The sequence below is a fragment of the Coenobita brevimanus genome, chromosome 99 (genome assembly GCF_032717465.1).
Source record: "Coenobita brevimanus isolate Jiangsu-jjx chromosome 99, ASM3271746v2, whole genome shotgun sequence".
Classification (NCBI taxonomy): Eukaryota; Metazoa; Arthropoda; class Malacostraca; order Decapoda; family Coenobitidae; genus Coenobita; species Coenobita brevimanus.
Window position 1 is genome coordinate 21,363,511 of NC_137052.1, and position 12,751 is coordinate 21,376,261.

The window sequence follows — 12,751 nt, forward strand, 5'->3', positions numbered from 1 at the left end:
CCTAATCCCGCAAAGGGTGGCCGCAGACAAAACACCTCCAAGTCGCTCTGTCACCCACCATTTGACTACCCTTCCCCCAACTCATTCCCCCCTCCCTCATATACCTCTCAACTCCATCCCTCCACCTCTTCCTCGGTCTACCCCTCCCTCTTCCTCCCTCCACCTCACCTAATATACCCTCTTAGTCAGTCTTTCATTATCCATTCTCTTCACATGTCCAAACCACCTCAGTGTATTTCTCCTAATCTTCTCAACCACATCCACATTCACCCCACAACGTTCTTTCACTTCTTCATTCGTCAACCTGTCCCTTCATGTCACTCCACATGCTCCTCTCAAGTAACTCATTTCCACTGCTCTCACTCTTGACTTGTTCCCCTCTTGCAAGGTCCATACCTCGCTTCCATACGTCAGGGTAGGGATCACAATACTATCATGCAGTGACTTCTTAACTTCCATATTCACCTCCCTATTTCTTATCACTGCTTTTAGTGAACCAATAACCTTCATTCCCTGCTGTACCCTTTCATGTACTTCATCCCCCAAAGTTCCATCCTTACTCATCACACTACCCAAGTACTTGAATGCACTCACATTATCCATATCCTCACCATCCAACTTCATTGTACATTCTATGACTTTATTCCTCTCAAACACCATAACTTTACTCTTGTTTACCTTAACTTTCAGATTCCTCTTCCCACACACTGTCCCAAACTCATTCACCAAACCTTGCAACTCCCATTCATCTTCACTCAACAACACTGTATCATCAGCAAACAGCAACACCGGAATCTTCCAAATTTCACCCTCATTCATTAGAGCCACCCCCACATCCACTGCCCTACCTTGCACCTCCTTTAAAACCCCATCCATGTATGCCGTATATTAAACAGCCATGGAGACATCACACAACTCTGTTTCAGTCCCACATTGAGATCAAAGAACTCACTCAGCTCACTATCCACTTGCAACGTAGCCCTAGCTCCTTCGTACATACTCTTCACAGCACTCAACAATTCCCCTCCACTCCATATATTCTCAATACCTTCCACATACCTTGTCTATCTATTAATAACCTATTAATAACCTTGCTATTATAAATAAACTACCTCCCTTACAAGTAAGAAGGAATGTTGCCTCTCTTGCATTATTTTAGATATTTTTATGGCAAATGCTCAGACAAAGTTATGTTAGTTTGGCAGATATTAGGGTTTGAAGTAAAGGTATTTTTCCCAAAATCTCGGAAATTCCCAGAAAGGAGGAGTGGGCGATGGCAGGAAACCCCCAGCAGATACGGGTTAATGATGGGCCCTCCGATGTCATGTCAACAGGCTATGGGCCAAAATTTTAAATCGCGCATGTTCCCGCAGCCAGCTCAGCCCACCCACCTCTCAGGATAAGCAGAAACACTCGCACAGGCCCCACAGCCATCGTCCATCCCGAACTCACCCATATCGTTCCTCTCACACCGGCCATCTCAGAGTCTGAAACTCTCCTACGTTCGCCCACCATGCATTGTGTTGAGTCACCAATGTTAAGCATGCCGCTATCGTAGTGCGTTGTAACTGTGTACAAGCAGTGCCGTGAGTAGAGCAGTGATACTATTCGTGTGTGAAGTGTAATTTTGTGTGTTTTTGGCCTAAATAAGTGCGATCATGTCTGGTAATGGTGTTGCACGTGGCAGGGCTAGTGGTGGTGCTAGTGGAGGCCCCAGTTGGGGTGGTAAGTGGCCTGCTATTGTTCCCATGAAGCATGTGTGTAAAACTGTGCCTCTAGAAGCCAAGCTAGATATTCTTAAGCACCTCGAAAAAGGCAAGAGTGCGTACAGGTATTCTATCGCCTCTGCTCTCCACCTGGCCCAGTTGACTGTCTCCACCATCATCAAGAAGGGAAGGCCATTAAGGCTGCTGCTGGGGAGGTTGCAACCTTATCCGTCTCCCGTATCACCCACCAGAGAGAGCCTGCGATGGAGGAGCTGGAGAGGACGCTATGCACATGGGTGGAGGATCAGAACCGGTGGAAGACACCCACAAGCCAGGCAACTATTTGCACCAAGGCTCTCTTGCTACAGAAGGAAATCAAGGTGAGGCAGGATCTTCAAGCCTAGCCATGGGTGGTCTGACCAGTTCAAGATGCAAGCTAATCTCCACCCCATGAAGATGTACGGTGAAACGGTGAGTGCAGATACAGTGGTGACGGCAGTGTTTCCTGACGAACTGAAACTCAGCATTGTGGAGGGTGGCTACAGTGCAAAGCAGGTCTGGAGTTTTGATGAGACTGGGCTTTGGAAAAGAATGTCCTCAAAGACATTCCTTGCAACAGAGGAAAAGCCTACACCAGGGTTCAAGGCCTCACAGGACCGACTTGCACTCCTGCTGGGGGGCAAAGCCGAGGATGGCCTCAGGTTGAAGCCGCTCCCTGTCTACTACTCCAAGAACTCCAGGGCTCTGGTGAGGTACCGTTTGTTAAAGAACCTTGGGGTGATTTGGAAGTCCAACAAGAAGGCCTGACTGACTTCCGATATCTGTTCGTCATATTTTCACTCGTACCTCTCTCGTGTCCTAAAGGTGTATGCCCCTCTGGGGAGAATTTGGCAAACTGACTTCTCATGGTGGTAGACATCGCACCTAGCCATCCTCCCACAATGAAGGAATGGGCAATCAACATTGAAGTGGTGTCCCTGCCCCCAACACCACGTCGTTGTTGCAACCCATGGACTAAGGGGTGATCACTGCAATCAAAGCATATTACCTCCTCCACACTATGCAGTAGCTGGTGAGGGCCTGTGACAGCGACAACAAAACGACAGTGCAAACATTCTTGAAAGGCTACAGTATACGCCACGTCATAAAAAAACATCACTGCAGCATGGCGTGAAGTTAGCCAGTCCACCATGAATGGTGTGTGGCGGAAGCTGTATCCAGAGTGCATGCACTCCTTCACCAGCCTCCCCAAGGGCGTGCAAGCTCTGCCGGTGCATCGTGTGCAGCAGGACATAATGGAATTAGCCTATCGCACGAGGTGGGCTTCAGGGAGATCGACAAGGAGGATGTTGAGGAGGTTCTCGAAAGCCACAGGGAGGAGCTCAACAACAAGGAGTTCCTCAATCTGGAGACTCAACGGGCACACAAGGACCCACAGGAGGAGGAGGAGGTCGTTCCTGAAGTGCGATCCCTCAATATAACAATTCTGAGGGAGATGCTGACTAAGCTGGATGAAATCATTGTGCTGATGCACACATACGATCCTCTCGTAGGACAAAGCAGGGACACAGCTAATCAGCTGGAGGAGAGGACAAAGGTGTACAGGACGATGCTGTTGGAAATGGAGATGGAGGCCAGGCAGACAACAATCACTGCCTTCTTCAAACAGGCCCCCACCATGCCTTCAAGCCACAAAGGATCTCTCCAGCCCTCGACATGCAGAGCAACTCCCTAGCCTTCAACCAGCAGAGCATCTCCCCAGCCTTCAACCAGCAGAGCAACTCCCCAGCCTTCAACCAGCAGAGCATCTCCCCAGCCTTCAACCAGCAGAGCATCTCCCCAGCCTTCAACCAGCAGAGCATCTCCCCAGCCTTCAACCAGCAGAGCATCTCCCCAGCCCTCGACAAGCAATGCCTCTCCCCTGCCATTGACCAGCAGAGAAACACCCAGGACCTCCTCCTGTCGAGGACGTACTTGGCCCCTAGTGCTGGACCTCACCTCCAGCCGGTCCCCGTCTCCCATGCCACTTGTGTCTCCACTAAGGCACTCTGCCACTCATCACTGCCTTCCTTGCCCTAGCCTCCATCTCCCACACCACTTTGGCCACTGTCCCTGTCTCCCTTGCCACAACGTGAGCCACCACATCTGACTTCATCGCTACCTCACCAGTCATCGCAGCGGTCTCCCTCGCCACCTCATCAGTCATAGCAGCTGTCTCCCTCAGCACCTCCTCTGTCATTGCATCGCACTCCACCGCCATCCCGAGAGCCATCGCATCGCACCTCATCACCACTGCCCGAGCCATCATATCGCACCCCATCACCAATGCCTGAGCCAACGCATCGCATCCCATCACCACCGCCTGCCTCATCACATCACACTCCATCGCCATCCCTAGAGCCAGTGCATGTCTCCCACTACAATCACCCCACCTCGCCAGGCTTCATCCCCCCCCCCTCTGACCCTCCCCTTGAGATGGGGTTTGAGGGCTTTAAGGAGGATGACTGAGTGCTAGGGAGCACCACATGTCCCCTTGCCTTGGAGGGGATAGCTAGCAAGGATGATGACCAGGACCAGACATGGACTTACAAGAAGTGATGAGAGGTGTTTGATATCTTCTAACCTATTCCTTATGATTTTCAGGCTTTATTTGTTGGTTTTAGTAAATTATGTACAGGCGTTGGGCTTAGGTTAGCTTCCTTGACAGCTGTTAGACCATTTTTTAGCTTGGCTTTAAGATTGTTTTTGGGTTCATTTGGGTGCATTTTGGGCTTGGTTTGGGGGGAAACCCATGGCTGGTAAACACTTCACATTACATGTTAAAAATACTCTGATATACGATACCCCGGTCCCTGCCTAACAATAGGGTTTTACCTAACCAATTATGGTACATCATTAAACCAGGGTATGCCTGTATTCCAGGGACCCAAGATCACACAAAATGAAATAAGCCAAATGGATGGTGTGTCACCAGTAGCCTTGAAAGCTTGTGCAGATACATTGTGTGACCCTTTACTCAACGTATTTTGCTCATCTCTCGAGGCTGGTGAAGTTCCGAGTGACTGGAGGTGGGTCAACAGCTCACCCATTTTCAAGAAAGGCAGCTGAACTAAACAACTAAGTTACCATCCAGTGTCCCTGACCAGCATAGTCTCCAAAATAAAAGAGAGTAACATTCAACAGGAAATTGTAAACCCTGTGACATGGAACAACCTGATCAGTGATGCACAGCATGGCTTCCGAAGCAACAGGAGCCATCTGGCAAATATGCTTTGCTACCTGGATGATCCAATTAAAGCAGTAGTCCATGGCAAAAGTGCTGATGTCAATTATAGGTAAACCTCCATATACCATACTGTAGCTACCCCTCGATGCGATACCTCAGCTTAACAATGGGCGTTGAAATACCACCATACCCCACCTAACGATGGACAAACCCCAGGTTAACGTTGGGTTTCGATTAATTTTACTGATTTTGATGATATTTTAGACTAAAATTGTGTGTTTAGGCTGATTCATAAACTGCTTTTAGACTTACTGTACGTTAACGTATTGCAGCCATAGGTGGGGTGAACATTGTCATTTTGGAGTACGGTACAGTTTACTAGGCTTGATTTTTTCCCACACTTATATTTGACAATTTTCAGATTTTATTTATTGGTATTAGCAAGGTTTTTACAGATGTTAGGCTTAGGTTAGCTTTCTTTACAGCTGTTAGGCCATTTAGACTGGCTTTAAACTTGTTTTGGGGCTCATTTGGGTGGGTTTTGGACTTGGTTTGGGGGGGAACCAAAAGCTGAAAAATGCACCACATTACTTTAGCTACATGTTAAATCTATCCCAATATACGATACCCCACATTACGATGGGTTTTTACCTCACCAACTGCATCATTAAACCAGGGTACACCTATACTTAAGATTGTGAAAAAGCTTTTGTCATGGTCCACCACCAAAGACTGTGCATCACAATTGAGGTGATGAGAATAATGGGGAAAGTCTTAGGCTGGATCAAGAGCTTTCTTTCACAGAGACTCTACACAGTCTTCATTAGAAATGAGGCATCAAACTGGCTCCCAGTTGAGTGGAGTTCCCCAAGGATCTGTGCTTGGACCCATCCTCTTCAATCACATACAGCATATCAACATCTTGGTCCCAAATTTGGAATCTACAGCCACCTTGTTTGCAGGTGATGCAAAAATATACAGAATCATCGGGTCAGACGAAGACACCAGCGCAACGCAGAGAGACATGGAGAGACTGGACGAGTGGAGTGGCAGGTGGTTGTTGAACTTTAACGCAGACAAGTATATGACAATGACACAAAAACCCTGGGGCCAACTATAAAGTTGGTAATAAAATGCTTGAAAAAAACCACCTTAGAAAAAGATCTGGGAATCCTGATGGCATCGGACATGAAGTCTTCATCCCACGTCGCACAGGTAGCAGTGAAAGTCAACAGTACCGGAAGACATGGAGTCATCAAAAGAAATTTCACCGCCTTGCATGAGGAAGTCTTTGTACCACTTCACCTCTCACTGGTGCATCCTGTTCTTAACTATAGAGAGCAGTCCTGGTCACCGTATTTAGTGAAAGATATCCAGACACTGAAGAGAGTGCAGCAGCGAGCGATGAAGCTGGTTCCAGGACTGGAGGGATTACTTTACGAGAGATGCGGGCAATTTAGACTTCACACGTTAAGCGAAAGAAGGAAGATGGAGGATAAACTTATCCATGGATATGAAGACAATTCTTTATCTAAGTTCTTCAGACTCAACACAAACCAGCTGAGAGAACAATCCCTACAACTCTCAAAGCCTGACCACTAAAGAATGACCCCAAAAGGAAATTGGTTTGCAATAAGGGTGATCAATGCTTGGAACTCTATCTATCTATCTATCTATAGCCCGACGCCCTAATCCCGCAAAGGGTGGCCGCAGACAAAATGCCTCCAAGTCACTCTGTCACCCACCATTTGACTCCCCTCCCCCCAACTCACCCCCCCCCTCCCTCATAGCCTATACCTCTCAACTCCATCCCTCCACCTCATCCTCGGTCTACCCCTCCCTCTCCCTCCCTCCACCTCACCTACATACACCCTCTTAGTCAGTCTTTCTTTCTCCATTCTCTCCACATGTCCAAACCACCTCAGTGTATTTGCTTGGAACTCACTTCCCAAGAATATAGTCACAGCACCACAAAAGCCTTATTCCAGTCCCGTTATGACAAATACACCGGGCAACATGTCTTACAGGTGAGACTATACAAGAAGTCCATTTCTTATTTCCCACTAGTTATTCACAGGTAAGCAACCAATCAAACCTAACCTTGTATAAGGCTGTGCTGTATTAAATGAAGTCATTTTTTTTTTTTTTTTTAATTAATCTAACCTAACCTAATCAATCAAACCTAACCTTGACTATGGCCGTGTTGTATTTACTGTACTAACCTTAAGTCAGTGGCTGTTGGCTTGCCCGTGTGGCTTGAAGAGATGTGCTGCAGCGACGAACAAGTAGTGGAGTGTAGCAGTCATATGTTCCAATAGGAATAATTATCTTGAGAAATACAGACAGAAGTATTCTGTCTTTATTCCTGGACACTTCGTCCAGGAATCTGGTAGAAGCATGGTCGTTTTCAGAAAAATTTACAATTTCGTAAAACCCGTAATCACAACTCGGACAGGTACACTGCACGGTCGCCATAGCTAGACTAAACTCAAATTCATTTGAAAAGTCTCCTTTTCCTATTTAGGGAAAGTAGGTTAAAAATGACTGGCCTAAAACATAGGAAACTGTAACGTCGCTCATTGGCCATCGTTAATGATTCATTCAAAATGACCGCCCTTGGCATCAGGTCATTTACTGGCCACCACTCAAGGCCAGTAAAGTGCGGTGGAAACCAACGTACACACACACTCATAAATCACCAGATCTGGTCGCGACAAGAGCAGCTTCTGACTGAAATTTCAGAGAGAAAAAAAAATCTGTATTGCCATTATTACTGAGCTGCAGTGATAAGTGTTGGTACCGGTACTCAAAGTTCTTGTCATTGAGAGAACCATCCATACCATAGGCACAGAAAAATAATGAATTCCTTTAGGGTTTGAAATGATAACAGAACCAAAAAATAATTAACAATGGACGGTACTATAACTAAGACAAGAATATTTAGTCACGCTCTTTCATTTCACTGCTTGGCCTATTCAAAATCACTTATTTGGAAATTGTGTCCAGACAAAACTGCAAGTTTACCGACCGGGTTAATTTCATTTTGTTCCATCTACTGTCTAATTCATATCAGGAAATGTAACCCATTCTATTTTTCATGGGCTCTGTACCCTCAACAAACTATCAATGTTTACACAGTAGAAGTGGTTGGATGTAGTGGAGGTTAATGTTGGGAGAATTACACGACTGTTTTAATCCATAATAAAAGGAAATTTCACCTCTCACTCACTCGTCTATCACCATATACTCACCTGCCGTGAAACCAGTCTTTACATATATCACACTGTATCATAAACCGGGACAAATCCGTTGATTGTCCACATAAACAATAAATAACGTCTAACGCCATTTTGCTCAAAACAATACACAACTGGTAGAAAGGGTGTGCTAATATAAAATGCAGCAAATATTCTCTGGCAAATATGACCCTAATCAATAATTTAAGAATTTCATTTCAAACAACATTTTAATAATATATACCATGTTAACGTGAAACATTTTATATACAATTAACTGCAAATGCTGCAAAATCTAGAAATCGCTCCGTTCCTAAAGATTTTAATGGTATTCTAACCATTATAGTATTATAGTATAACTATAGCCTATTCAGCATTTATCTCAGGAGAGTCATAGTTCATAAGCAGAGCTTTATCACCTAGGTCGTCTGCCTTTTGGTTGTAGGGGTTCCCTATATGGGAAGGAATCTATGTGAATTGGACTTATAACCTGTGTTTTCAATACACTTGATGCTCGATAGACATCTATTCACAGGATCGTAGTCTGTGGGAGTAGCAGGGCAACAATGATTATAAATTTTATTCTTGAAAAGGCATTACGATTCCCCTCAAAATATGGGTGTATGGTAATAATTAGACTGGTGCTTGTGTCGGTAACCATAAAAAGAAAGATTAAAAAAATAGAAAAAGATAGGAAAAAATATTGTGGAAACATTTGGACAAACTCCGAAAATATGGGGACCAAACTAAAGAAATCCCTACTTCTGTATGGAGAAAATAAAGAAAAACAAGGAAAACAGAAAGACCATATATGACCTGTGGAAACTAAAAAGGCTACGCCTCACATTATTACTACTATAATAGGACTAAAACTACCACAATCTGCAAAACATCTGTGATGAAACCCGGCCCTTCCATTTCCGTGCTGTAAGCGATGCCGCAGTCATTGATCAGCTGGGCGCATGTCTTAAGTTAGTTGTTGCTGCAGTTAGGTCTCTGTACACATAATGTTGACATTTGATATGTTACAAAGCTTCCTCTCACTAATATGTTAAATAGTGGTTTATTTATGGTCTGTTTGTAGCCTCACATCCACTGTAAAGACTAAATACTCGTAATAAATACGTAAGTACTGAAATTCCAGTCATGAGAACCTGGCTGTGGTTCTGTATAATATTCGAGATATGTATGTGTGTGGTGGCTAAACTTGGTGACCCATACAAAATATTGAATGTTAAGAGAAATGCTGACTCTCAAGCTATCAAGAAGGCTTACAAGATGCTGGCGAAGGAATGGTAAGCATTGTGTTGATGAAATTGTTAACTATTCGTACCACTTTATGAATTGCTCAGTTAACTTGAATTGTGGATAATTGGAAAATTTTGTTATTTTAGTGTTAATTACCAATGCAAAAATTATCAGTTTTTACTACGTTTTCCTTCTACCTACCTGTGTAGTAGTGGCGGAATAACCCACTTGATATTGTGGGGCTTAGATCAGTCGTTTGCAGTTTTGGCCAACCATAGATTTTAATTATGACTTTTTCATGCTTCTTGTTGTGAATTGATCAAGTTGAACCTTCAGACTTGTTGCAAATCAACCATTTCCAAGTTATCTCCCTCCCTCCCCCCTCGACGATATTGGGACTGGTGGGTAATCGGGGGTTTTGAGTTGGGAAGTGTGGATTAAAGGGTTCATTTGCAAAAGAAGCTATGGTAGAGATAGAATGAATTAAAAAAAAAAAAGTGAAATAGTTTCATCCAGCTACAGACTTACAAGATTTTGATCTGTTTTTGTGGTAGGTGGTGGCACCCATCATCCACCCACTTAGTGTAGTGGTACTCTGGTATTATTTCACTATCTATCTATCTATCTATAGCCCGACGCCCTAATCCCGCAAAGGGTGGCCGCAGACAAAATGCCTCCAAGTCACTCTGTCACCCACCATTTGACTCCCCTCCCCCCAACTCACCCCTCCCTCCCTCATATACCTCTCAACTCCATCCCTCCACCTCATCCTCGGTCTACCCTTCCCTCTCCCTCCCTCTACCTCACCTACATACACCCTCCCTCTCCCTCCCTCCACCTCACCTACATACACCCTCTTAGTCAGTCTTTCATTCTCCATTCTCTCCACATGTCCAAACCACCTCAGTGTATTTCTCCTAATCTTTTCAACCACATCCACATCTACCCCACAACGTTCCTTCACTTCTTCATTCGTCAACCTGTCCCTCCACGTCACTCCACATGCTCCTCTCAAGTACTGAGGAGCAGTGACCATTTTAGTAGTGACAGAAAAGAGATAAAGCTCCAGTCAAACTCCTTATTCAATAGCTAGGTAACCAAATGTGTGGTACGGTACTGTTTTCTCCAGGCGTCTGTAATACTGTATCCCCACTGTTTGCCAGTACTGTACCTTACTTTCATCACTCACATACTGCTAATCTATGATATCCCTGTTTTCCCTATTCATCAGATTTGCCACCTTAATTGTCATATTCTTCCTTTCCACACTATTTAGGTTATCAAGTAAAAGCCTCTGAGACTCAGACTTTGCCCTGTAAACCTCTTTTGTAGCCCTTCATTTGGGGCGGTGTGAGGAAGGTAACGTGGGGTCTTTGTTGGGTTTAGGGATAGTGATGATGATGCCATGCTTCCAGATGTTGGGTATGAAGTTGTGTGAGTAGCTGTAGTTTGTTTGATATGTTGGTGAGTGCTTGTGTGCCTTGTGGTCCAAGGTGATTAAGGTGAATGTTGCTGATGTTGTCTGGTCCACAGACAGATTTAGTGCTTAAGGTTGTTAATGATGTGCTTCGTCTGGTTGTAAGTGAAAGGTGCATAGTCTGGGTCTGTGGGGAACTGTCTCTTACATCGGATGATACGTCGGTCTTCGGGATGGGGGTTTTGATGGCTGACTTGTGAAAAGTGATTGATTAGAGTGTTTGCCTGTTGTTTGTTTGAAGGTATGGTGTCTGTTGTTGTGATGGCAGCGTTTGAGTGTGTAGTGTTGGTATTGGAGAGTGTGATGTTGTTTAGTGTTTTGTAGAGTTTACTAGTGTTTGTTTTGTGGTCAAGTCTTTGGAGATAATTGTTCCAGTTTAGTGTTTGCTGTTCTGATATTTTATTGTTTATTTGAGTGTTTAGTTCTTGTATTTGTTGTATGGTATCTTGTGTATGGGCCATAACTGCAGCTTCTACACCCTCATCCCACCACCAAGTCACTTTATGTCTTGATGGGCCTCTTGTCTGTCCACATACTAAATCAGTAACTTTCAGGAGGTTGGTCTTGAGGGCTCCGTACATCCTTCCACGTCTTAGTGTTCAGCCACCACTCTCTTCATCTCGCTATAGAAGGCATCCCTTACTGCCTGGTTTTTCTGACTTATGTATTTTCCTCCTAGGTGTATAGGTCCTCTTGCATCACCCACTTCTTAAGCACCGTGTAATGGGACGAGGTCATTAAGTGTGACCTTAGGGTTAAGGGACTGAACAGGGAGGCTGCAATGGATCGTGCAGCGTGGAGAGCCGCCATTAGGTGACCAAGGCCGACACATGCAAGCATGTTGGAGCCTTTAAAAAACGAAACGAAACGAATGAGCTGCACACACTCCTCACTTCCTATAACTTTAATATCCCTCACTAACCTCCCATCAGCCCTCCTGACCAAGATATAATCTATCTGGCTGCTATTTCCCCCAGACTTGTATGTAATCAACCTAGTCTTTTTTTTTCCTAAAATGTTTGTTGCACACAATGATGTTCATTGCCTCCCTAAACTCGAGTATCCTTTCCCCTTCCTCATTTCCTGTACCATATGGACATCCCCCATGTACTCCTTCATATCCTTGAGCTGCTTTACCTACATGACCATTTAAATCCCCCTCTAATACTACAGTCTCATCATGCCCCATAACACTTACTACACATGTTAAGTCATCGCAAAATCTATCCTTCTTTACCTCATCCAGGCCTGCCTGTGAAGCATATGCCGAAACAATAGGAAACACCATCCCACCAAACAAAATTTTTACTACTATTATCCTATCACTTACATTCATAACATTCATTCCAACCTTTTTGTAAACAAAAAGAAAGATTTTTTTTACATTGCGTTATGTCAAAAACTTGTACAGTAATTTAAACTCGTGTAAACTGAGAGGTACCTGTACTGTTACAGTGTTTTTTCCAGATGGAGTTAGAAATTACTTTCATTAACCACTCTACATCAGAACTTCCATAAACTGAATAAAATTAGCCTATTTGGTAGCATCTAGAACAGTCGCCTGTGCCAGCGGCGCAACATGCACTCTTTGGGGGCTCTGTGGGAAGGCCCGGTCTCGGCCATGGCCTTCCTAAGGGACTCAGGGCTGTTTGGCCAGACTGCCTAGGGAACAACTACTATTACTACTACTACTACAGAAATATAGGTACAATATGTCATTGTAGTGAAGGAGTCAGGAAGGTCAAAGTGTTGCAGTACCATTTACCACATACCTTGAATTGCAGGCACCCAGACAAGAACCCGAGTTCTGAAGCAGAATCCAGGTTCATTCAGATCAACCAGGCATATGAGGTGAGGC

The 12,751-nt window shown here is 44.6% G+C and overlaps 2 protein-coding genes across 2 annotated transcripts in view; one reads left to right on the plus strand and one right to left on the minus strand.

Moving 5' to 3' along the window:
• The window catches only part of LOC145414375 (histone lysine demethylase PHF8-like), an 82,900-nt gene extending 74,619 nt beyond the window's left edge, over positions 1 to 8,281 (minus strand). The window contains exon 1 of the mRNA XM_080283910.1: positions 8,184 to 8,281. Coding sequence (XP_080140036.1) covers positions 8,184 to 8,281 — 98 coding nt within the window. The remainder of the gene's footprint in view (positions 1 to 8,183) is intronic.
• Positions 8,282 to 9,314: 1,033 nt separating this feature from the next.
• The window catches only part of l(3)80Fg (dnaJ homolog subfamily C member 16 l(3)80Fg), a 94,518-nt gene continuing 91,081 nt past the window's right edge, over positions 9,315 to 12,751 (plus strand). Inside the window, exons 1-2 of the mRNA XM_080283911.1 lie at positions 9,315 to 9,463; positions 12,678 to 12,744. Coding sequence (XP_080140037.1) covers positions 9,315 to 9,463; positions 12,678 to 12,744 — 216 coding nt within the window. The remainder of the gene's footprint in view (positions 9,464 to 12,677; positions 12,745 to 12,751) is intronic.